We start from the raw sequence: 26726 nt of genomic DNA, 5'->3' as shown, positions 1-26726 counted from the left end.
CTGGCAATTCTATTTCTTGGTATACAATAGTCGCCCTCATCAGCAGGGGATACTATCGTTCCAAGACCCCCAGTGGATGCTTGAAACTGTGGACAGTACTGAACCCTGTGTATACGAAGTTTTTTCCTATATCTACATACCTACGATAATGCTAACCTTATAAATCAGGCACGGTACAGATTAATGGCAATAAGCAATGAAAAAGTAGAAGTGACAGGAATGTACTGTAATGAAAGGTATGTGAATGTAGCATTATTCAGTAAAATGAGGAACTGGAACGCAAGCACTGGGACACCCGGTAGTTGCTCTGACAGCCGAGATGGCCACGAAGTGACGGGCAGGGAGAGTGCAGAGAGTGTGGAGACACTGGACAAAGGGCCAAGTCATGTTCTGGGTGTGACAGAGCGGGGTAGTGTAAGGTTTCATCATTCTACTGATGAAATGGTGCACAATTTAAAACTCAGGAATTGCTTACTTCTGGAATTTTCTATCTAGTAACTTTGGACCATGGTTGACCGCCGATAACTGAGACCACAGAAAGCACAACCCTGTATATGGGGAGGGGACCACTGGATACCCAGAAGAACTGGAGCAGAGGCTGGAACTGATACTTGTGCACCCCTGTTCACAGCAGCTTCATTCACAACAGCCAAAAGGTGGACACAGCCCAGGTAGGTGTCCATTGACAGACGGGTGGGTAAACAAAAGGTGGCATCCACGAACAACGAGTATGAGTCAGCCTTAAAAAGGAAATTCTGACACATGCTGCAACGTGGGCGAACTTTGAAGATGTCACGCTAAGTGACATCTGGAGATGCATGGTGGCGATGGCTGCGTAACGACGTGAAAGTACCTGATGTCACTGTTGTACATTTAAAAATGCTGAATACAATAAATATTATGTTGTGCATATTTTACTGCAATTTAAAAAAATGGAATGCACCAACAGCGAATCTGAAGAGACCCACCACAAGTGAAGAAATTGAATTAGTCGATTAAAAATCTCCCCACAAAGAAAAGCCCAGGACCATATGGCTTCACTGATGCATTCTATCAAACATTTAAAGAAGAAATAATATCAATTCTTCACGCACCTTCCAGAATATATGGGAGGGGGAACATTTCCCAACTCATTTTATGAGAACAGTATTTATCTGATACCAAAGCCAGACAAAGACACCCTAAGAAAACTATAGACCAATCTCTCTCATGAATGTATCTGCAAAACTCCTCTACCAAATACTAGCAAACCAAATCCAGCAACATATATAAAGAATTATACATCACGACCAAGTGGAAATTATCCCTAGCATGCATGCAAGACTGATTGAACATTCAAAATTCAACTAATGCAATAAAGGACAAAAACCGTATGACCACCTTGATATCCAAAGGTAAAACACTTGATACAATCCAAGACCCATTCTTGATAAAAATGCTGAACAAGCTAGGGATGGAAGGGAACATCTTCTACTTGATAAAAAACTGGCAGCTCACATCATATGCAGTAGTGAAAAATTAAATACTTTCCCCCTAAGACTGGGAAAGGGAAAAGATGAAAAGGATGTCTGCTCGTACCACTTCTTCTCAGTATTACATTGGAGGGTCCAGCCAGTGCAATTATGCAAGAAAAAGAAATGAAAACATGAACACGTTAGAATAAAAACTTTTGTCTATGCAGTAAGAGTAGCCGCAAAGTGTAACAATCCAAATGTCTATCAACTGGTACATGGATACACAACACATGGTATGTTCATATGGTGGAATATTGCTGAGCAATACACGCTACAACATGGGTAAGCCCCAAACACGTTATGCTGAGTGAAAGAAGTCAGACACAAAGACCACGCTGCATGAGCCAATTTACATGAGATGACCAGAAAGGTCAAACCTACAGACAGAAAATAGGTTAGTGGCTGCCTGGGCCTGGAGGCAGTAATGAGGATCAACTTCCACTGAGCACAAGGGCTCTCCACAGAGCCGAGGAAATATCCTAAACTGTGGTGACTGTCACACAACTCTGTCAGTTTTCTAGAAACCACTGCACTGCACCCGCCAAATGCATGAATTTTGTGGTATGTAAATTATACCTCAATAAAGCTGCTTAAAAATATAAAAAAGGTAACAATTATAATAATAATATCCTTGTTTACCCGTATTTCCACACGCTGAAAAACACTAAGGAAAGGAAGAGTTAATTTGGAACATCCAATTATGTCTCCCTCTACTAGAACAGAAAAATGCAGAAATCCTGTATTTACGAAGAAAGCTTTTGCTTAGGCCATAAATCTTGAGAAATGGATTACTTATTAATGAAGACATTTTATTATTTACCTCCCTTCATCCCTTCATAAACTAAGTGATGAAAAATAAACTGTACCTTAAAGGAAGAAAGGGTGTTTCGTTTTACATGTCCTAAAGAGAATCGCTTTCTTGAATGTCATCTACCTGGTCATCTATGCTTGAGAAAGTTAAAGGTCACTCACTTGTGCTTTTAATACATTTAAATGTGTTAGACCTTTAATGTGTCTCCTTCAGATCCACGGTCAGTCAGGGACAATGTAAACCTCCTGTTTTTCTCACAGTAAAGTCCCCACCACGAGGCTCACTGTCTCGATCACTTGGTGCCTTGGGCTGTCAAGCGGGCCCCTTTCCCTTACAGCTTTTCCTGTCCCCACTCAGCCACTGTGTTCGCACTCTTGCTTTTTCTCGTGATTTCTGCAAATTCTAGTATCCACCTCTTTCCTAGCCTTCTTGATATGTCAACTCCTAGCTTCATATCATCAGCCATCCCTTTTCTAGGGACTATTGGGAGATCTCCTCTGCCATTCACACACACTTGGAGCTGTTTCTCCAATTTGCTTGATAACATAATACTGTCATCTTAATTACTATACCCATGCAGCAGGATTTTCAAAGCAACACCACAGATTCTTTTTTAAAAAAACTTTTTTTAATCTGAAGAAATTTGGTCCCCTTCTGGAACATTCAGTTTTACTAAATATGGCTGAAGTCTAAGAGCTAAAAGGGTGAGAGGAGTGATGAAAGAAAAAAAGTTACATTAATAAGACAATAGGAAGAGTAAAGAAACAGAGCATTGTTGGCAAGAACGGGAAATGTAGCCTTATACATTACTGATACAATGTAAACTAGGGGGAAATGTAGCCTTTTACATTACTGATACAATGTAAACTAGTGCACAAGTTGGCCGTAACTGTTAACATTTTAAGAAGGCATAGTTTTGGATACAGCTAAATACATTTTTGGTCACTGCATTAAAAAAGACTGAGTCAGTGCCCAATGGTATCTCTACATTAGGAAGTTCAATGTAACACTGAACCACACAGTAAGCCCCCTAGACTTTCGTTTCATAGAGACAGGGAGTAAATCTGCTTGGCCTACTGCAGTACATCCAGTGCCTTGAGCAATGCCTAGCACAGGGGAAAAAGATGTTCAGGAAGATATGCTGAATGAATAAATGGATGATGGAGATCTCAGGGGCAGTTTAAGCCTGGACCTCTGCTGGTATTTAGCAAGCCAAGAGCGAATTTTCCATTCGGAATGCCAGGCTTTACCGAGTTCCATGGCTGTGCTGCACTCTTGGGCCTTGTCTGCCAAGTATACTCTGCCGATCATCAGAGCAAATGGCAGACGGATTTGAGTACTCAGAGCAAACCAGTCACAAAACAGATGTGCTCCTACAGTTACAAGCAACAGTAATGCTGTCATGCTTGTTAGGTTTTTTATATATGTATATAAAATTTTCTTCAGTTCAACTACTACTATCCAAAAAATCTATTTTCAGTATATATTTTTGCCTTAAAAAATATAAGATTTAATCTTCAGGGCTTTGAAACGCCCAGGACTACATTATCCATTGTTATCTCAGAACACTACTGAACAAGGTATGTGACTGGGCTTCATGTCACACACAGCTTTTTACAGTTTGAGGAAATCATTGAAAGGAGAAAAAATGTATCATACCAAGGTCATGGTAAAACGTGACCAATTGTAAAGCTTGAAATGGTATTACATCATAAAGACACACGAGGGCACTCTAATCAACCGGCAAAGAGAAACAGAAAAGAATGAAACCAGGTTTCATTCTTTTTACAGATATTTTAACAACTGTACTGTATAATAGGTGAATTAAACACTGGTATAATTGTGAATGTCTTCAATTCACAGCAAGAGATTGTCTGTCCTTACTCCAAATTTTAAGAAGCCAAAAGGATTCTGCAATTCTGTAAATCAGAGAAAGAATCCATCACTCTCAGATCCAAGGTAAGGATTAGCCCCACCCATTTCTAATGATTTGTTAAATTGACCTTGGGGCAGGACTTGCCCCTTTCAAGCAAAGATCTTCTACACACTACAATTCCACTTGGTGTTTTCCTCCACTAGCAGCAGTCCATGAATCCATTTCTTTACTCCGTCTCTTTCCCTAGGAGAAATGGTGAATTAAAAGTTTGAGTCTTCTCCAAAGCTAGTGGTAAGGAGACAGCATTTTGTACAAAGGAACACAGACCACTGAAGAATATATCTCATGGCTTATCTTGAGTTTTTATTTATTTAATTAAAAAAATTATTTATTTATTTATTTATTTAGAGAGAGGGGAAGGGAAGGAGAGAGGGAGAGAAATATCAATGTGTGGTTGCCTCTAGAGCGCCCCTTTCTGGGGACCTTGCCCGCAATCCAGGCATGTGCCCTGACTGGGAACTGAACCAGTGACCCTTTTGCTTGCAGGCCTATGCTCAATCCACTGAGCTACACCAGCCAGGGCTTATCTTGAAGTTTTTAAATGTGTAAATACAATTACAGCATATCACTTCCTCCATCAAATTCAAAAGTAGAGCATACCAAGCATTTCAATGACCTTTTTTCAGACCTTTAACAAGAGAGCAAGAATAACTGCGGAGAGCTGTGGATCCCGCGGCAATCAGGCCCATCCACTAAGGATTATCATTAATCGTAAAGTCACATTCAAATTTCTGCTTCAGCAAAATTACAAATAACTCCTTGTCATCAATCTTTGGGGTCAAATTTAATAGTTAAAATGGAAAATATTAAATGTCAAGGGTATACTGCACTTGCATCTTTGTTGACTGAATAAACTAGAAGATTCTCTCCATCTCTGGAACTATCTACAGGAAGTGTGACACATGCTGCGTTCTTGAACTTATTATTTTATTCACTTTAACCTTCGTCTGTTTGAATGACTGAATTCCTGGTCATGATGTTTCAAAGTCAATTTCTGCTGATGTGTTCAGTACTTTTTTCTGTTGCATTCCTTGGTGAATTCTAGTTCCTAGGCTTAGCTGAATTAGCCATCAGGGCGCACCCAGTTAGGCTCCATCTATACTAACACAGAACATGCTCTAAAATGTGCTGCTCCAGAGGACACATTTCTAATTTTCCTGTTCAGTTTAAAACAATTCTGGTTCATTGAAGGTACCAATGAATTTCTTCCGTTAAATAAAGTTGCCTGAATACCGCACAATATTGCAGTCATTAAAATCCTTTCAGTTGGTGTCTCTATAAGGAGATATCCAAGGTTTACATTATAATGACATCCACTGTCTTCCTGTGGGTGAGGAAAAAGCCACTAAGAGAATGACGTGTAAATCAGACAACTAAAGTTGGTTTCAGAGGCTAACCTGGGTAGCGTGAAAACTAACATGGGCACCCAATTGGTACGATATGGAATGGAGCACTTCATATTACCAAGAAAGTTTCCAAACTTTAATTTTTTACCACTATTTTTTAAAGATCTTAATTTAACTAAACTCTCATTTAAAGCTAATTTAAAAAAATAGCCCAGAATAGCAGGGGAGAGGGGAGAGGGGAGGTTGTGGGGTGGGGGGAGCCTCCTTCTGTTTAGAACATGAAGCTTCCCACTGCCTCCTCTCCAGAGGGCTCCCAGCTGCCAGACCTAAAGGTTTTCTCCTACACTGATCCTCTGGTTATTTTTACTTTCCCTTGACCATATGTTTTAACAGGATTTTAACAAACTATACTTATTAAGAAAAATAAAAGTCCCAAATAAACTGTCTCTCAGTGTGCACTCTGGCTTCCTTTTTTAAGAGAGAACCTAGCACACGCCAGGCACTGCGCAAGGCAAGGTGATGGAGCCCTTGCCCTTATTAAGCAACAGACTCTTGATAAAGGAAACTTGGGTTCAGATGGTGGCTCTAGCACTTTTCCCCTCCGTGGAACTTTGAACCACTTTGCCTCCCGGAGGCTCAGATTGTTTTATCTGTAAAATGGGAACACTATCACTTAGGTCAAAGGGCTCCATGGGACGCTAAAGAGCAAGGATCCTGAACCATGCCTGGCACACAGTAATGGAGCCATAGAGCGTGGCATTTAGTTTTTTTTTACTCCAATGTTATAGTTTATTGTAATGTTTTAACTTTACCCTTAATCTTTTCTCAGTAGTATGCCTTCAGAGATTATTTATTTAACTACTATTTAGTGGTGTCACACGATGTCAGGCCTTGGGAAAACACAAAGTCTACGAGACGGAGGGCAGAGATAAAACCAATAATCGCAAATGCTACAAGAGAAAGTGTACCACGGAGGCATCCGAGAGGGGTACGTAATCCAAGGAAACCTTGAAGATGTGCTATTTAAACAGAGAGCTGAAATGTGTAAAAAAAATTGGGCAGGCAGAAAGTGTTGTAGACAATGGAACCTATGTAAAATCCCCGAGGCAAGAGAGAGCCGGGGAAGATCACGGAACTGGAAGATGTGAAATATAATTGGAATAAGGAGAGCAAGGTTGATGAGGGCTAGAGATGAGCCTAGAGAGGTAGGCAGGACCAAGTAAGTCAAGTGAAAAAATTACAAACCTTTATCCTAAGGGCAAAGGGTTTTATGTCACTCTTAAACTTAAAACAATTTCTGGGCTGCGGAGTAGAAAATGGGATTGGAGGAGGATAAGACTGAATGTGGGGAGACCAGGTAGAAGGTGTTTTGAATTCCAAATGGCAAGAGCAAAGAGCCCCTACAAAGCCCGTATTGGCAGGGCCGGAGAGAAACAGACCTGTTCGAGACAGAAGTGGACTGAAAAAGGTGTGGTCACAGACTGTGCATGGGAAGGGTATTTTGGCAAGTCATAATCTCAAAAATAAGAATGTGCTCAATAAAATGTATTTCTGTGTTTCATGATATAAATGTAAAACTTGGCTCACTATATATTCCTTGCGGTAAATTCCGTAATTTTGTATGAAGCAGCACATAAAATTAAGCATTTTAGGCCATGGGAGGATTTATTCCAACTCAGCGGGAGGCGTGTCACACAAAAGAAGTCTAATTTACTGAGTGTCAATGTTTTTGAAACCACTTTGCTGTGTTGATAGAAAGTCTGCATTACAGATCATCTATTAACTACCAAATGAGTTTTAACACTTCCTCCGAGGCATCTTTTGGTTCTTAAAGGAAAAAAATAATCTTTTACTTTTTTTCCCTTCCATGTTTTCACATCTCTAAATAAACAGGAGGATAGTATGAGCAAACCAAACTACAGGGGTGGGCAAAAGCAGGTTTCCAGTTGTTCATAGGGGGAAAAATGCAGGTTATGATTACTAAAAAATAAATAATACAAGAATAAACTCGCAATGGCAAACCTACATTTGCCCACTCTTGTATATGTAATGTAAACCGTGGCTCTCTGATCACCTCGGCAAGTGAGTTTTTACAGAAGGACGGTTTCACACTAGCATGCCTTCGCAGCAAGCACACCGAATGTAATGTGTCCCGTATGGGAGACATGGTCTGTGCTCTAATCATTTGGGCACAATGTCTTTTGCTCCTAAGCCGAACTCTCTTCATGGAAGGCCCTAGCCTACTCATCCTCCTCATCAGTTCTAGAGTCACCTTTCCAGGAAGCTGCCTCTCATTCATCTCCATTCTCCAAGCCCTAACCCTGCCCCTGTGTTGTCAGGAATGCAGTGAATTGTAATTTTGGCGTACTCGTCTACCTTCATTATACCGCATGCTTCTTTAGGGCGAGGGCAGTGACTTTCAATTCTGCATTCTTCGGTGTCTGGCACACTGACCCAGAAGCAAATTGATATTCTCAAGGTTTACTGATCTGTGCCCTATCCCTTACATAAACAGCTTTAAATGGAGGCAATTTTGGAGTTCAGTGTACTTTTAGTACTTTTTCTGACTTCTCAGAAAACAGCTGATGCTTTGCTGAGTAAGTATATACCTGTGCAATGAGGGGTATGTGGGTGTTTTGGAAAAGCATGGTTCAAATAATTATATAAATGGAAAAAGAACATAAATCTTTTGTTTTCATATAAAAATCACAGAAAGTAAAGCTTGACAATATTTGGCTACAGGAATACAATTTAAAAAAGTACAGCATCCCACACAAGCTTTTTTTTACTCTAATTATGCTGTTAGCTAGCTCCACACATTTGGAATAAACTAGTTAAGTCTGCGTGCACAACCGTAGCAAAGTAGCTCAAAATAAAGATCCGACACGAGCCAGGTGTTTTGAGTTTTGTGATGTAAAGACTCAAGGTGTACTGGCATGTTCCACCTAACCTGGTTCATGAAATCCCTACAGCCCTAGACTGGGATGTCTTTTTTTTTTTTTTTTTTTTTAAATTTGAAGATCTAACTGGCTTTATGAAACCATTCATGAATCAGGCAGCATTCATTCCATCTGGCAACTGGAAGGGCGCTGCCACCTGTAATGTCTTAACAATCCCTCTCAACCCACCCATATCCTAAATACGGTTTCAGCCTCAAATCCTCCCAGAACGCACCCTGATCTCGTCCTTCTTTGAATTCCAAGTGCAATTAGGGGTCTATAGCAGAAAAATTAATATGTTCAATATGTTCTAACATCTGCTTATAGGTAACTAAAGACTTCTCCGTAAGGGTAGGAAGAAACGCTAATCAAGAGCCAATTGCGTGAAAAGAAGTTAACAACCTATTATAACACTCACGTGGCAGCTGAGAAGTCACACCTAGTTCATAAAGTCCAACCTTAGTGCGCCGACGAAGAAATGTTACAGTCAACCTCGTATTTAACCAAAGGGACCCAAGGACTGTACGCTCTCCTGGCAGTTGCGTGTGGGCTGGGATGGGGAGGCGTGATTCTAAGCCCCGCAACAACGAACAGCAGCTTCCCCTTTGGTCCACCCCAATTTCTAGTTTCCTTATTGCCACCCCTTTACAGACGGTTCCCTTTGCAAGATGGAAACGACTAAGTCCAAAGGACATGGCATAACCATTGCCCTCTAACTTAGGAGCGGAGACTCACCAGTTTCATATTGGACTTTAGATTCAACAGCAGTCACTGGAATCCTCAAACCCAGAAAGCGTCTTCCGGTTCAAGCTCCGCCGCTTGCGGGAAGAGAGCATCGCGGGACATGCAGTCTTTCTTCCCAGCGCCCCCTTTCCGGGACATCATGGGAAATGTAGTCGTCTCTCCATACGTCATGGGAACTGTAGTTATCTTTCCTTTTCCTCCCTTTTTTCTCCAAACACCTCCTTCCGTTAGCTCAAATCCTTCCCCGCCGCCAATTCATCCTCCCTCTCCACCCCAGCATGATATCATGTCCTCAGCCTGGGCCTGGTACCCACGGTGTTCTGGGATGTGTAGTCCCCACAGCTGTGGCGCTCCTTCACCCTCCTCCCTGGTGGGAAGGCTGATGAGCGCGAGTCCTGCCGGGAGTTGTAGTTCTCTGGGGGCTCTGGCCGCCGCGCCCCGTGCTTTTACTCAAGGGAGTTAGGAACTACAACTCCCAGGGCCGCCCGGCGGCAGCAGGTGGGAGTGGGGCTGTTGATATCAATATGGCGGTTGTCAGCCAGACAAAGACAGTCAGTCTGATGTGATTGAGACTAGGGAGGTTTTCAGGGGGAGACTGGGAGATAGGGGCCTCCCCTCCCCCCTCTCCTCTTCCTGCGCGGACCTCAACCCCTCCCCAGGCCCCTCCCGACTGGCGCCCCACGCGGAAGACACCCCTCCCCCTCCCGCTTTCCCCTCCTCCCTAGCTCAGCCCGTCGCACTGGGACGTTGGGGAGGGGGCTGTGCCGCGCGGAGAGAACTCAGCTACGATTCCGAGGTGAGTCGAGTGGTTTTCCAGCCGCGCCACCTCAAGTCTCTTTCCCCACTTCTTTCTCCTCACTTTCTTTCTTTTTCCTTTTTTCTTTCTTGCGGGGTTTCGGGGAGAAAGTGAGTGGGCTGGGGATGGGTCTCTTCGACGGCCCGCTCGGGAGGAGAGAGGAAGTAGGGGGCTCCCGAGCGGGTGACCGGGACGCAGGGTGCGGGGTGGGGCAGTTCGTGGGGGGCGGTAATTGGAAGGCGTCGGCCGCTTCCCAACTCTTCCCGTCTCCGGCGCTGTGGGCGGAAGGTTTGAATCCTGGAGGTGGGGTCTCCCGTCTGGAGTTCGGGGGACTGAGAGGGGAGCCGGAGGCGTGTGGGTTTTCCTGGGGTGTAAGTGTGTTTTGAACTGGCTGACGTGTACTCCGCACCACGTTAGTCCCGAATACCCGTCTGGCGGTGGGAAGTTCGGCGGCGGAGCCACAGCCTGGGGCTGGGCCTGGGCAGGGGAGCGTGCGCGGGGTCCGGGACGCGGACCTCTGGGCCGGCGCCGTGGGGCGTGCGGGGCGGCCGGCGTGGCGACTCGCCTCCGTCCCGCTGCCCGAGCGCACTCGTCCTCCCCGCCGCCTCCCCTCCCCGGCGCCTCTGCGCCCCGAAACTCCGGGCCGGAGAACTGTAGGGATGGAGAGGAATTTCTGCATCCCGAAGTCGGCAGAGAAGGTGGGAGAGGAACAGTGTTCGTAATATTTTATTCCGGAACCGTGTTTTTGTTACACTATTGGGGCTACTTGGAAAGGAGTCCTCCACCCACCCTCACCCCGAAACAGGTAGGGGTGTCTCCCCGTCTCCGTGTTAAATACATTAAACGTTACTTAAGACTCGGGGACGTGGGGTCGGGACTGCTGACATGTGTGTGCATCTCTGTCTACTGCAGACGCAATGTTGTGCATCTTGAGACAGGGCGACTTATTTTCGTGGTGGGAAAAACTGTTGGAAATTATTTGGAGGCAGGGGGAGTAGCTGAAAGGCGCTGTTTGTGTTTGTCTTCTACTCCACCCTGTTCGGCCTCGCGTTCGTCTGCAGGCTGGTACGGAAGAGTGAGGACGCGTTGGGTGAGTGAAGGGGAGAATGCAGTTGGCATTAAAGGTACTATGCAAAGTTGAATGGCATAAAGTGATGGCTTTATAAATCTACCCTGAAGCTTTAAAAACCCTCATGTTTCATATAGAGTGTGACTAGTTCATTTCTCTGGGATCCTGCAGGTACACAGACCTCTGCCTTCCCTCCCTCCCTCCCTCCTTCCTTCCTTCCTTTCATTCTTTCCTTCCTCTCTTTCTTGGTGTGGCACATTTCTCTTCCTGGATGGACATAATGCTTCCTGTGCCCCTGTTTCTTTGTTTTTTGTTTTTTGGTGCTGATACAGTTGCGCTTTTTGTAGTTGTGTGTGAAATTCATCTTTAGATGAAAAGGACCTGCATTTGTTTTTATTTTGCATTTAGTCACAGGTAATCACATCAAGTTTGCAGTGCCTTGCGTTAAACTTATTTTAAAACTGTACAACTGAGTTGTTAGATCCAGTTGAATTATGTGTATAAGTTTGGAAAATTTGAATTCTGATTTTTTTTTCCAGTTTCAATTAGAGTTATAAAGGGAAGGGAACTGCAACATCTTGATTCTCACAGTCTTTAATATTTAATAACATCCAGCCAGGAGAATTTAAGATCATATAGTTTGTACTTCCTTCAGTCTGAGATATGTTCATCAGTAACCCTTCCCATGCACAGATTTTTAGTGTAATAGACTTTTCAGTAACTAAAGGAATTGACATAATGTCTCTTTCCTATTGAGAATTTAATGTATTTACATATTTGGCTCCAAACTTATCAATTCTTGAACCTATCTGTAAAGACCTTAGATTTCATAAAACTGAAAGTCATGTAGCTACAGTACGTAATTTTATGATGTGTTTTATAATCTTCTGTTTGACATTTCTGCAGTTGGTCATTCACACAGATAAGCTGACTGTACACATGAGGTAGCATATATATTTAGATTGACCTGAATAGAAACAAAATTGATGTCTTCTAAATCTCGAATTTAGAATATAGAATGTGTTGATGCAAAGCCGAGCCTTTAGTTTGTTATAGACTAGGATTTCCAGAATATTTTTGTTTTTACCTTCTATCTTAATCTGAAACATTACTTTGTAAAAACTGGAGAAAAATCCTAAATTATTACTACATAATAGGTTTGTTTTTGGCTAAAAGATGCTCTCTCAGACATAGAGTATTAAAATGCTCAGTAATTATTTTAGAAATAAAACCTGAAATGTTTGTTAATAGTTGGAACAATATTTGCTCTTCACCCACCCTCACCTCGGATTTTCCTTTTGTTTGTTTTCTGCTGTGGAGATGCAAAGTTACTAGGAAAAGCTCTCATTGAACTTTCTCTGACTAGTCGTCTGGTTAAAATCATTGCAGAGTAAACCAGATGTATTCCTTGCATTCATTGAGGTGATTCTGTTGCATTTTAAGCACTGAGCATTAAAATGATGTAAAGCCTTTACTGCAGGTTAAAGCATAAAACATTCTCAGCATGTGGAAGTCATATGGTTTACGAAAAAAGTAGAAAATCAGGGCATTGGTGCCTGTCCAGTTTAAGATTTCATCCTGTAGCTGTGAAAGACACATTTATTTTAATATGATTGCTTCTGAAAATGTTGCCTGTATTATGGAAATTGGAAAGCTAAACTGTTATAAACTAGTCTGTTGATGGTTCAGTGTACTGCTGTCATGAATGCTGTGGCTGCAAACTGTGCATCAAGGAGCCTTTAGGGCTCAGCTTTGTGTCGAGTGTCTAGTGAGGCTTCATTTCACTCTTGTACTGACATATTTCAGTCTCAGCGCACATCTTTGGATGGAGCCTATAAATTTAATAGCACAGTATTGGTAAGTTACAAAATACATTGTAACATCTCTCCTTGGTTCCTTGTTAAAAAAAAACAGAAGTAGCTAATTTATGGCAACTTTTGTGGCAGGTATTAATTGGAATGGCATTGCTTCTTTCAGTAGATATTGAACGCATTGGGAATATTTATGCCTAATTCCTTCATTTTAGGTCTTTTATACATTTAGTCCATCCCACTTTTAATGTTTCCTGTAAAACCATGTTTGCTTTTCCTGTTCATTTCTTGCAGCTCTTGCTTCAATTGTTTTTATATGTGGATCTTTAAACTTGAATTATTTCTTTTGGGAATTAGAAATTTATCCTACGATGTCATTTTTCATAAATGTAAGTGCACCACTCAACTTTTTAAAAGTGAGAACATTTACAGATAAACAAAGATGCTCAGTAAAAATGTGTTGGCTTTTGTTTGTTTTGTGAACCTGCTAGTTAATTTTATAGCTCCCTTGGCTATTTGGCTAGATTTTTCTTATAACTGCTGGCTTTTACTTCTCAGTGTCGTAGAACTTTAATTTCTAAATCAGTTGTGAGGAGCAGAAGTCCCAGCTCACCTGGAGTGCTGTCTATATATGTGCATTCACATGTGCACTCGCACATATACAGCACCTTCAAGTTTGCCTATGTATGAAATGGGTGTACACCTATCAGACATGCGAACCGAACCATAAAGAAGGAATTTGAACCACAAATAACAGGAGACTAAAGAGTGGCTCAAGCTAGAAACCAAAATGTAACCACCACCACATACTGCCCACACTGTAGAAGCTATGGAGATTTTCAGTATCATTGCGAACTATTACTTTAACAGATCCTGCCAAAATCTAGCTCTTTAAAAATGGAAACTACTGGTATTGAAGTTTTTCTCAAAATAATATTAAGTAATGTGACTTAGATTCCTGGGTGCAACTATCCCCCCCCCCATTTGACCCTTAACGGACTTAGGGCTCATCATAGGTATAGTGTTTGTTTGAGATTTGTATAGTGTTTATTAAAGATTTTTTCTGAGTGATTATTTGACATGAAACTTTTAGTTAGAGTCTATTTAAACATAATCCAATGCTTTGGATAACTTGTTTTTCTTGATTTTAGATGAAACAAGTTGGAAATTTACTATAACATTGTCTTGGATACCTTCCAAGAGCATTTAGTTACTGGAAGTTCCTGGCATTCACATAGGGTTTTTTTTTTTCCCCCTTACACTGGTAATAAGGTTGAAGTTACAGTAAGTTTTTCCAATGGTTATTATAACGTTAATGCAATATTTCACAGGTCTTTGATTTAAACTACAAGGACAGGGTTTTTTTTTTTAACATTTACAAACAAAAGGAGAAAAAAGAACAATAGTTGATTTAGCTTTGAAGATACATTATTTTACTTTTTTTGAATCCTAAAATAGGTGGTTACAGACCTCTCCTTATAAGTGATCAAATTAGAATCAAATCAATTCAAAGGGCTTTTAGATTTTTTTCTTACACTTAAAGTGCTGATAATGATCAGAACGTTGACTCAGTTCCACATACTGAATATATTCTGTGTAGCTTCTCTGTCCATCTTTTTTTTATATCCTCACCCCAAAGACATGCTTACTGGTTTTAGAGAGAGGGAGAGAAACATTGATGTGAGAGAGAGAGGTATCAATCGGTTGCCTCTTATGTGTACCTGACTGAGGACCCAACCTACAACCTGGGCATATGCCCTGACCAGGAATTGAACCTTCGATCTTCCAGTATATGGGACAGTGCCCCAACTACCTGAGCTACACTGCCCAGGGCACTTCTCTGTCCATCTTTTGTTCAGTGGTTTCTCAGTGGTCTGCATGTGGTTTATCAAAAACGTGTAATAGCTCTCTTTACTGTAGCACATTAAACAATTTGCATGGAATTGCCAAGCAGCAGTAGATTTAATATATATAATCACTTTTTTCAAAGAGATATCAAAGGCTAAGGCTATAGCTGAAATGAGGATGACTTAAGAATAAACCTGTTTGCTTAAAGATTTTCATAAAGTAATCATGTGATTAAAATATGAAGCTATTGGGTTGGGCTTAGTCAAGCTATGGAGTCATTTTTTACTCTCTCCGTCCAGTCGTGAAGTCAAGTTGATTTTGCATCCTTTGTGCTTTATCTATTATTCACTTATTTTCATTCTGTTGCTAGTCCCTTGATTCAGGCCTTCATCATTTCTGGCTGGCCACATCAGTCTCTTTACTAATCCCCCTGCTTTTAGTGTTTTCCCTGAGTCATTCTTCAACCCTACTGAGGGATATTGCTAAAATAAAATACAGGTTTGATTTTCAGCTATACTGTGCCTATAATCCAACAGTGGCTCAGTAGCCTTTGAATAAATCCAATCTGTCATTGCACCTGTGTCCAGATCCTGGCTCTGCACTTACTAGCTATGTGACCTTGGGCAAGCCATTTAATTTGTCTCTGCCTCAATTACCTCATTTATGGAATGGGCATAAGTACTCCTTCATAGGATCACTGTGAGCCCTTAGAATGCTTCTGGCATATCTTAGTGAGGTTAGTTAACTAGTGAAATTATTGTGTTATACCAGTTAATTTTATGTGCTGGTACTTGCCTTACATTGTATCATTACGTATCCCAGACCCTTAGTCATGCCAAACTCCTGGTGGACTGAACAGATACCCTGTCCCGTGGACACGGAGGGTTGGGTATTCGTCTGTGAGGGTTGTATCTGTTAGTATGTCTTCAAAAGTCAATAATTAATTGTGAACTTTAGAGCATATTGCTGTGTAAAGGATGATAATATACTGTGTTGTTCTGGCTTTTTTTTCTCTTTTTCCCCAAATAAAGAGTAATACTAATTAATTTAATTCAGGCTACAATTTGAAAAATCACTTTCCTAGCCCCGTTAATACATTTTTTTTTCTGGATTTCTAATTTAGATTTTCCCTCGATACTCCAACTTTTCTTATCTTCTCACCTAACTCCACTAAAGATCTATTAACTGTATAGTTGCTTTCCTGCCCCCTCCCCCCAACAAATCTGACTTCTCACTCCAGGTCAAGTAATGTGTGTTCTCTAAGTTACTCTTGGGACAATTGAATAGTTGTATTATGTGATCTGGAAGCCACTTTAGACAGGCATCTGTTTTATTTACTTACTAATGTTTATATTTGATGTTTATATACTGCTTCAGTTGGTTTTCCAAAAATTCACCTGTGGTGATTTATATCTGTGTCTCATTCCTTTCAAGGACGATAAAGTCCTGTTTTTACCAAACCGGGCTTCACAAGGATAAATTTTACCCAAAACTATTGTGTAGGGGTAGCAGGATGACAGCTAAGGTATGAGTTTAGACTTTAGAATGTAATTCTTATAGGAGGCTATATTATGACTGTGGTTTGCAGCCACTGATTTAACCAGCATTTGCCTTCCTGGAACATAATTGTTTATTGTGGAGAACTTGAAAGTAGCTATTCTGAATATTACCTTTATTTGGTTGAAAATGCATTTTTTAGAGTCAAAGACAGCCTGTATTTAGTTTTACATAGTAGCAGTTTAGACCCACTCAGGACGAGAATAGTTGCTGTACACTCTTAGGCAAGGAAGACCTCTCTGAAAAGACGGCAGGGTCTCCCTTACTTGCTGTACGACACTGTATCGCGCTTTCAACAAGATGCCACTTCCCCCACAGGTGGTAGGTCTGCGATTGAATATAAACTTCTTCAAGGGTTTTTTTTCTCAAAAGAAGTTTCTTTTAAATAAAATACAATAATTTAAAGAATATATACGTATTGCTTGCTTTTCTGTACATCACAGGCATCAAGTGACCTGGTCGTCTTTCCTAAAACAAGGAATTGTTTAATGAGCACAAGTTATTGGTTACTTCCAAGTTTAAGTTCCATTTTCTGAAGTAGAAGGTTTTGTTGACAGCACGTCCACTAGGTGTCTGCACTTTGTTGTTGCCCATGGAAGTTCCTGTGCATTACCTGGTTAGGTTTCAGTTTTCCGGTTTGCTAAACAGGGAGGGTATTTAGGTTAATTTGTTTTTTATATGCACTGTTTTTGTTATTAAGTGAATTCACCAAATGTTTGCTTATTCTTTTACTTTTAATTTTGAAATAGCTATAAATTCATAGGAAGTCGCAAAAATAGTAGAGAGGGCCCGGTACTTTTCACCTCGTTTCCGCTCATGGTTCTATCTTATATAACTTTAGTGCAGTATTAAAACCAGGAGGTCAGCATTGGTACAGTGCGTGTACACAGTTCTCCGCCATTTTTTCACGTGTGGATTCTGTAACCACCGCCACAGTCAAGATACAGAGCTATTCTGTCACCACAGATTGACTGCTTCTCCTCGTAGTCAAATTCTGTTTTGTCAGTATAAAGAGAAAAATAGCAATTATTGGGTCAATAATTTCACTCTTTTGCTTTTTGTGGTAGTTTAGAAATTGCTTTGATACATCATGCAAGTTTTTATGGAAAATTCCAATTAAACTTTCTTGTTTTGAGAATTTAAAAATGGGCAAGCTTTACTTGACTTTTTAGTACCCATACTAAGCTTTTTTAGTATGTTAACAGTAATTTAAAAAATTCCTGTAAGTAAAATGTGAAAGATTCAAATAAATTCAAGGTTTAAATGATATATTTCTTGCCAGAGAGGAAGTATGCCGTCCTCTGTATTATTAGATAACCAGAATTGCAGTTGGTATGACTTTAGTTTGGTCTTTTGACAGTTGAAGTAAACTTGTCAGATTAATTCATTGTGAGCTTATGTTGAGTTCTATTTTGAATTTGTTGTCAGGGAACTCACTTCAGAGTCAGTTCAAAGATCATTTTTAGAGAAAAGGCTCTTTAGAGGAAAAAAAGGTATCTTGAGACTTTTGTTAGTCTAAGTACAAGAAAGGACCATCAGGTTAAAAGCTGGTTATAGGGCTGCTGATGCTTTGTCATCCCTTTATTATCTGTATGAGTTACAAATCCTGTCAAAGATGAGGCTGTTAATCCGCCATACTGCTGATTATTACAAACGTCAAACAACAAAGGTAACGGCTAACAAAGTATTTTCAAGTATATTAACAGGAAAAGTATATCGTGGTTTTGTCTCTACCAGGTTTGAGACAGTTCTTTATTTGTCAACACCGATAATTTACTTTGAAAAGCTCAGTTAAATTTTGATTTGTTTTACTGACCAGAATGTGATAAACATTGGTGGTGCTTGTGGATAAGTCACATTCATATACAGAGAGCTCTTATGGCTACCTGAGATTTTACTTTCTGGTGGTACACTTCTTTTTTCGCTTTGGGTATCTGTTGTCAGCTTTTTATATGTCTTGGTTTACATTCTTTTCAACCAGGAATTGTTTAGCTCTGAGGAGAGGTGGTTGTAGGGACCTCGCTCTTTTGGGTTGATACAGAACTAGAGCTCTTGTGAATGGGAGGACTGTCGGATTCGGAGAAGCTGGTCTCTGTCTCTCATTTTAGGGATGTATGGTTTCTGGTCTTGCCTTGCTTTTCTGTGTCTGCTTCATTTACCTTTCTCACTTCTCCCTTCCACTTTTATTTGCCTTGCTGTAGTTTTATATAGTTTCTATTTCTCCATAACTTTGACTGGTGGATTTGGAACTGCTCTTTAAACTAAAGCTTACCTTGTAGTGGCAAGTGTGCTTCCATTAGTTCAGTTAGCCAGAGAGAAATCTGAGTGCGTGGCACGACCGTGTGCTAGATGTCTGTTGCTCTTCCATGACTTGGCGGTGAGGCACAGGGGCAGGTCATCTTTTATGTAAAGCCAGTGCTTTTGGGTGCTCTACCCGAGGAGGTTCTCTTGCAGGGCATAAAGGGGGCACACTCAGTTAAAACATGTCAGGTCTAGCAGCGCATGTTTAGGGACTCTGGGGTACAAGGGTGGGTTGGATTGCATCCTTTTCTTCAAGGATCAAATAATTCGTAGGAAAGGGCAAAAGTCTCCCAGTATAATCTAGTGTTAGTGGTTACGTTAGTCATCTCAGGCAAACCAGAAGGATGACAAACTGGGGGTGTAGTGCTAGCCAGGATTAAGTTAAAGAGAGCCACGGGTAGCACTAGAGACAAGGATATTCTGTCTCTACAAGTGGCTTACAGATCTGCTGAAGCATGAAAGAACCTGGAAGCCGTTCTTGTCGGATCCTAGTTGCTATCAAGGAGATTCCCTGGTTGAGTGAAAAAGCTCTTTTTGTTGTTGTTGTTCTACCTCATATCAAGAAGACAACCTTTTTCTCATTTTTGGAGTCAAGAGACAAAGAGACATCTTAGATCCCTGGCCGGACAGCTCTCGGTTGGTCAGAATGTCGTCATGATATGCCAGAGTTGCATGTTTGATTCCTGGTCAGGCACAGACAAGAATCAGCCAATGAGTGTATAAATAAGTGGAGCAACAAATTGATGTTTCTCTCAATGAATACATTTTAAAAAGTTTTTTTATAAAGAAACATCTTAGAAAGATTCATTCCTTCACTAGTCCAGATCTGGAATATTTTTCACAGACGCTGTCTCTGATGCCAACTATTTTGATAGAAAATGTCTTTCATCTTGGGCAAGTTCTCCGTAGACCTGGCAACGTAAGAATTGACATACTGAGTCAGTTCAGTGTACAGGCAATACCATATGTTATGCTTAACAGAAAGTCTGAGATGACAGGGAAAGGGGCTGGAACTTTCCCCCTATGTCAATATTGGAGTTTATACGGATTTCGGGGCTAAAACCTCCAAAACCAAGTCTTGATTATGTTACCAAACCAGGACTGAGATTTTAGAAATAAGCGCAAGTCAAGCATAGGCAACTAAAGAAGCCAGAAGATCAGAGTCAGATTACAAAGCCACAGGAGGTGAGATAAACAGTTGGGGAGCCACAGAATTCTCACACTTAGGCTGCAGCAGAGGAAGGAAGTGCATCTTAACTTTTGTGCAAGAGAATTGCCTGGAAAAAAATACTAAAATTTTAGTTTTCTGAGCTCCACTCTCAGATTATTAAAATCTTAGATGGGTTGAGGAACATGCATCTTTCATAAGCATATTAGGTAATTGATGTGGTCTTCAGAATATTTGGAAAATGCACAGACATAGCATAACACCTACTGAGATGCTACTATGTGCTTGGTTCTATGGTGGAGGGCTTGGTAATCTTAAAATACCTTTTTGTAACATGGAATATTTACTTCTTGACACATGCCTGGCTTATGTTAAACATCCTCTATAATTGCTTATGCCACTAAATTGTGCAGTGGGCTGTGTTTTGGTTAGGCATGGCTCTTTTTCTAGATGTCATACTTATGGTTAGTATTATGCCCCAAACATCTAGCCTGTAATGGTTTGTCATCAGTTCATTTTCTTAAGCTTTAATATTTTCACATACCAACTCTTAGGCAGTCCTTTCCACCCCTCTGTCAGTGAGTTCTCCATCATTCTAGTTTTCTGGATCTGTTGAACAAGATTTTTTTGCATTTGACTGTATGCATTTTTGGTATTCAACCATCTCTTGAATCTAGCCCTCACAAATTAATTCCCTACTTTTTTTTTTTTTTTTTTAGGTCTGTCATCATTCTTTTCAGAGTCATCACTGATCTTAGAATATTGAGCTGGTTGAGAACATAGAATTTGGAGTCAGACTGTTTGGGTGCAAATCTGACCTCCACAACTTACTCTGTAACTTTGGGCAAACTATGCTGTGCCTCAGTTTCTCCGTCTGTGAATTGGAGATAAATAATAGTACCCGTATCACAGGATAGTTGTGAGAATATGAAGCAGTAGTAGTACAATGCCTAAAACAGTGGTTGGCACCGATCAAGGCACACGTACCTTTTAATCTTATTATTAGTTGGCCTGTCCTTCTGTCTCTAAGGTATTGTATTTACTCCCCTGCTGAGTCATTAGAATTTTTGTACATTACAAACAGTCCTTTTCTAGCTACTTATTATTTTTGTTTGCTGATTTTTTCCCCTCAGTTCTACTCTTGTTGGCCCTAGTTGCCTTTGATGCAAATGCCTATTTCCTCAGTTAAAATTCTTTTCTATCAAGATCTTTTTCCTTCCATTATTATCCTTTTCGTTTCTTCCTAAGAATTATGTCTAGCCTTGGAGTTCCTAGATTTAAAGGCTCTAAATTACCCTTTTAGTAATTTCCTTTTGTGCTTCTCTCCCCCTTTCCCATCTAACTCATCATCACTGTTCTGCTGATTCCTTCCCCATCACATCTCTCGGATGCCACTCTTGCTTTTTACATCCATAGTTGCCATCCTCATCACTTCTTGCTGAGATGATCGCAGCGGTAAAACTGGCCTCGCTACCTCTTTCCTACTCTGTTCCACAGTGCACAGCACTGCTAGAGTAATTTTCACGAACACTTTTCATCCAGTCAGTTCGAACTGTGTTAGATTCCAATTTTTAATTCATGTGCATTTAAAGTTTCTCTAACATTTTCTCCTGTACCTAGCATCCTACTTTCTTATTCCTGAAGGTGTTTTCTCTGTTACAGTCAAGTGAATTAAGTTTCTTCCCATTGTGTATTTTCAGCCTTTATTTCTTGGTGTTTGCTACTTTCCCCACTTAATATGCTTGTATATCCTTATCTTGCCTGTTAACATCTCCTTAATAAAACCTATTTAAAGTCTTCGCTCTCTGAGGAGACATTGTCCAGTGAACGCTGTCACATTTGGGCCATTTACTCCATATGTAGGCTGCATTTCTGTACTCTGTTACAAGTATACATGATTTTTTTTGGCATTTACTTGCAAGGTTTATCACATTTGAAATATTTTAGTTTTCATTTCATGTGTATGAATTGGAGTCTTAGTTGAAGTGTAAGGTCCTTGAGTCTCCTTTTGGCTTATCCCCCTCTGTGTTCTTTGCCCTCCCCCTGAAATTTTAAGAGTTCATTTATTAATTCTCATTCATGTAACCAATATTGATTACATATTACACGAGTAAGACATAGGCCTAGACTTTAAGAAGCACACAGTTTGATTTTGATAGGATCAGAAAGAAGACTCAAGCCTGAGGTACACATCTCAATACTATATCTGAGTTACTGTTGGTTCAGTAATTCCTCTGATCCACCATAAAAGTAGTACTTCGCACTAGGTAGATTGCGAGGTCTAAATTCCTGACAAATATGTTTTGCTGTAAAATGCTGGTACCAATGGCAGTGGTAAAGAATGGTCAGGGTAGAAAATAGGTAGAAATTTTAGGTTCATTGTCTCCTGAGGATAAGCTCAGTTTTTCCCTGTTTACCAAAATAGCAGGAGATCTAGGGACATAAAAATTGCAATTATAAAGTCATTGCAGAGAAAAGAATCCAAGCAATAAAGAAATATATATAAAATAAGTGTAGCTACCCCTTCCTGACACATTCTACTTGTGTTGTCGTCTATTGCTCATAAAAAGTACCCCCAAAGTTAATAGACTAAAAAAACTACAATCATTTCATTCTTTTTCAGGGTTCTGGGGGTTGGCTTTGTTACGAGGTTCTCCCTTGGGATCTCTCAGCTGGACTTATCTGAAGCCTAGCTCACTCCTGTGTCTGATGCCCAGGTTGGGAGATCTCAAACAACTGCAGGCTGGGGCAGCTGCAGCTTCTTGGTTACCTCTCTGTCTCTGTGTGGTCACTAGTATGGTGGCTTAAGGATACCTGGACATCTTACATGGCACCTTTGGGCTCCAAAGGAAGGTGTTCCAAAAGAGAAAGAAGGCTAGACATACCGCTTTTTATGACCTAGCCTTGGAAACCGAGTGTTACTTTTGCTGCATTCTATTTGCTGCGACAGTCCTGCTGGACTGCCCATGTTCAAGAGCAGAGAACACAGACTCCATCTACCTCTTGATAGGGGAAGTGGCAAGGTTCTAGAAGAGCATGTATGAAGGAAATATTGTGGCAATTATGGAAAATACTTTCTCAAAAACAAAGAAGAAACTTGCTGCCTTTTGCAACAGCATGGATGGAACAGGAGAATGTTATACTAAGTGAAAGAATCCAGTCTGTGAAAGACAAACATCATATGATCTCACTTACAAGAGGAATCTAATGAACAAAATGCACTAACGAGCAAAACAGAACCAGAAGCATGGAAACATGGAACAGGCTTGATAGCGGCCAGAAGGGAGAGCGAGGAGATAATGATGGAAAGAAGGGGAAGGGACAAGTCAAAGAACATGTATGAATGACCCGTGGATGTGGACAAGAGTGGGGGATTGACTGTGGGAGTGGGGGGTGGGCTGGATGGAGGAGGGCAAAGGGGGAAAAATGGGGACAGCTGTAATAGAAAATAAAAAATTTAAAAAAAAGAATACATTCTGAAACCTCAGGGGTAAATGTTAATAATTTGGTTCACTATCTGATATTTTCCTTTGCATGTATGAATCATATTTCCAATCCTTCCTTATATAATTATATCACACTCCAACTTATATCTTTATTTAACAATACATAATGGTGTCAGTACATAAATACTCACCTAATTTTTTTGAGCATTTTAAATGAGTGAATAATTTGTTATTAAATATTCATCCATTATTAGGCATTTAAGCTTTCTGGAGTTTATGTGTAGGAACCTCTCTTACTCATGTTGAATGGGCCTGCAGTGAATGTTGCAATGATTAGGAATATGTAGGCAAAAGATCGTGTTTCCTTCCTATGTTGCTCCTCTTAACTACCTGGAAATTTTTCTTTCTCTCTTTTTTTAAATATATTTTATTGATTATGCTATTACAGTTGTCCCAGTTTTTCAATCTTTGCACCCCTCTACCCGGTACCCCCATTCCCTCCAGCAATGCCCTCTCTCCTTAGTTCATGTCCGTGGATCATGCATATAAGTTCTTTGGCTACTCCATTTCCTATACTGTTCTTAACATGCTCCTGTTTATTTTGTGCCTACCAATTTGTGCTTCTTAATCCCTGCACCTTTTCCCCCTTTCTCCCTCTTCACCCTCCCCGCTGATAACCCTCCAAATGATCTCCGTATCTGTGATTATTTTCCTGTTCTGCTTGTTTGGTTAGTTTGTTTTTTAGATCCAGTTGTTGATAGTTGTGAATTTATTGCCATCTTAATGTTGATGGTTTTGATGATCTTTTTCTTATATAATTCCCTTTAACATTTCATATAATAATGGCTTGGTGATGATGAACTCCTTTAGCTTTCCCTTGTCTGGGAAACACTTTATCTCCCCTTCCATTCAAAATGATAGTTTTGCTGGATAGACTAATCTAGGTTGTAGATCCTTGATTCTCATCACTTTGAATACTTCTTGCTATTCCCTTCTAGCCTGCAAAGTTTCTTTTGAGAAATCAGCTGACAGCCTTATGGGAACTCCTTTGTAGGTAATTCTCTGCTTTTCTTTTGCTGCTTTTAAGATTCTCTCTTTATCTTTAACCTTTGTCATTTTAATTACAGTGTCTTGGTGTGGCCCTCTTTGGGTCCAACCTGTTTGGGACTCTCTGTGCTTCCTGGACTTGCATGTCTATTTCCCTCACCAGATTAGGGAAATTTTCTTTCATTAGTTTTTTCAAACAAGTTTTCAGTTTCTTGCTCTTCCTCTTCTGCTTCTGGTATACCTATGATTTGGATGTTGGTACATTTGGAGATGTCCCAGAGGGTCCTTAGTCTATCCTCGTTTTTTTGAATTATTTTTTCTTCTTGAATGCTTTTTTATTCCTTGTGTTCCAAATCATTGATTTGATTATCAGCTTCATCCCCTCCACCTTTGGTTCCCTGTAGATTTTTCTTTATTTCACTTAATGTAGCCTTCATTTCTGCCTGGGTCTTTTTTATGCTGTTGCAGTACCCAGTGAATTCTTTGAGCATCCTGATAACTGGTGTTTTGAACTCCGCATCTGATAGGTTCCTTATCTCCATTTCATTTAGTTCTTTTTCTGGAGTTTTGTTCTGTTCTTTCATTTGGGTCATATTTCTTGGTCTCCTCATTTTGGCAGCCTCCCTCTGTTTGTTTCTGTGTATTAGGTAGAGCTGTTGGACTCCTTGTCTTAATAGTGTGCCCTATTGTAGAAAACTTCACCTGTAAGTTGTATGGGGTGAAGCTTTAGGTAATTGCCAGGGTGGAACAACCCAAGTCACTACTCTGTGGCTGTGTGGGGGAGGACTCATAGAGGGGACAGTGCTGCTGCCTGGCCTCTGGAGTTTTGCCTGGGAGGACCCTGTCTCTCAGCACTCGCCCTGTTGCCAGTCACTTCACTTTCTCCCCATATGCCACAGATGCCCTTCCAGCTGTTGCCCTGGTGTTGTATCCCAGAGGCAATGAAAGTCATAAGTCTGTTGGGGGTGATACCAGGGCTGGACGTAGAAAGAGAATAATAATAATCACTCTTGATTTACAGGATTTGGTGATAGGATTTTAGTGACCTTTGAGTATTTGGGATAATCAGGATCCCCTTTCTATGTATAAGTTATTAAATTATTTTGCTGGGTTCCAGTTCCTCTCATGGATATATTTAATTAATTTTAGTTCTTCAAAGACTGCTACCAGCTGGCCTTATCCTATTTAACAACTCTATTTTAAACAGACTAACTTCCTTGAATGTTCTCAATAATTCCTGGATTACCTTCATCTGGACTTTTGCATATTAAACCCCATCACCAGTCTCTCTCCTTTTACCAAAACATTTCTTATACTTCTTTAAAATACTTACACTGAGCTCCTTAGTTTTCACTAGTTAAATAAAGACTTGACTCCAACACATTTGCAATCTTTGTATTACTAGCATATTTTTCTGCTTTGATTATATGAATTTTCAGAATATATGCATAATGTTGGCTACAGGAATTTGTGCAAGCTAACTCACTGCCTAATAGAAATGGTGTTATTTAGAACTTAATCAGAGGATAATCACAGAAATCCAGAAACTGGCAATTTAAATATCTTAATGAATTACTGTATTTTGTCGGACCATAAGACGCACCTAGGTTTTAGAGGAGGAAAATAGGGAAAAAGATTTTGAAGCAAAAAATGTGGTGAAATATTTAATAACATCCCTTAAAGCAGAAATCCTGTAGTGAGCCAGGTAAGCTACATTCGGACTATAAGACACCCCCCCTTTTCCTCCCAAATTTGGGGGTGAAAGTGCATCTTGTAGTCTGAAAAATATGGTATGTAGTACCAACACCCAATGGGAAATGTAATCTGAATAGATGGTTAATCTTTTCGGAGCTAGAGGATTAAGCTGAGTTAACACAGGGTTGTTAAAGTTGTTAATTCCTGTTTCTGCAGTTGGGGGAAATGTTAGTTCTCCCCTGCACTTAATGTTAATGATGTTCCTTCCTTCCTTCTTTACTTCCTTCCTGTTTCTCTTCCTTTTTTAATTAAAAAAGCTTTATTATTAAATTTGTTGGGGCTGACATTGCTTCATAAAATTACATAGGTTTCAAGCGTACGGTTCTGTATCATCTGTATGTTACATTGTGTATTTTCCACCCAGAGTCAGATCTTTTGTCACCATGTTTGGCTCCCTTTACACCTTACTGTGGCCCCCGTCCTTTCCTCTCTGGTACCCTCTGTACTGCTGTCTGTGTCTGAGTCTTTGTTTGTTTGTCTTGTTTGTTCTTTTGTTGTTTTCATTTTATATCCACATATGAGTGAAATCGTATTCCTTCTTTTAAAGATTTTATTTATTTTTAGAGAGGGGAAAGGTGGGAGACAGTGAGGGAGAGAAACATCAATGTGTGGTTGCCTCTTGTGTGCCTCCTACTGGG

At 40.4% G+C, this 26726-nt stretch overlaps 2 protein-coding genes across 15 annotated transcripts in view; one reads left to right on the top strand and one right to left on the bottom strand.

The window, feature by feature from the left end:
* Positions 1 to 9589, bottom strand: part of INTS9 (integrator complex subunit 9) — an 81097-nt gene extending 71508 nt beyond the window's left edge. For both annotated transcript variants that reach the window (XM_024568719.4, XM_045202425.3), the window contains exon 1: positions 9282 to 9589. In XM_024568719.4, the coding sequence (XP_024424487.1) occupies positions 9282 to 9290 (9 nt within the window). In that variant the 5' untranslated portion in view covers positions 9291 to 9589. The remainder of the gene's footprint in view (positions 1 to 9281) is intronic.
* Positions 9590 to 9795: 206 nt separating this feature from the next.
* The window catches only part of HMBOX1 (homeobox containing 1), a 172270-nt gene continuing 155339 nt past the window's right edge, over positions 9796 to 26726 (top strand). For 11 of the 13 annotated variants that reach the window (XR_008425189.2, XM_053911774.2, XM_045202563.3 and 8 more), the window contains exon 1: positions 9796 to 10086. The gene's annotated coding sequence lies outside the window, so the exon portion shown is untranslated. Of the gene's footprint in view, positions 10087 to 10624; positions 10892 to 10939; positions 11177 to 26726 lie in introns of those variants that run through there. The other 2 variants (XM_053911773.2, XM_053911772.2) reach the window with 2 other exon arrangements.

Source organism: Desmodus rotundus, chromosome 9 (genome assembly GCF_022682495.2).
Source record: "Desmodus rotundus isolate HL8 chromosome 9, HLdesRot8A.1, whole genome shotgun sequence".
Classification (NCBI taxonomy): domain Eukaryota; kingdom Metazoa; phylum Chordata; class Mammalia; order Chiroptera; family Phyllostomidae; genus Desmodus; species Desmodus rotundus.
This window is presented reverse-complemented; position numbering and strand designations above follow the sequence as displayed.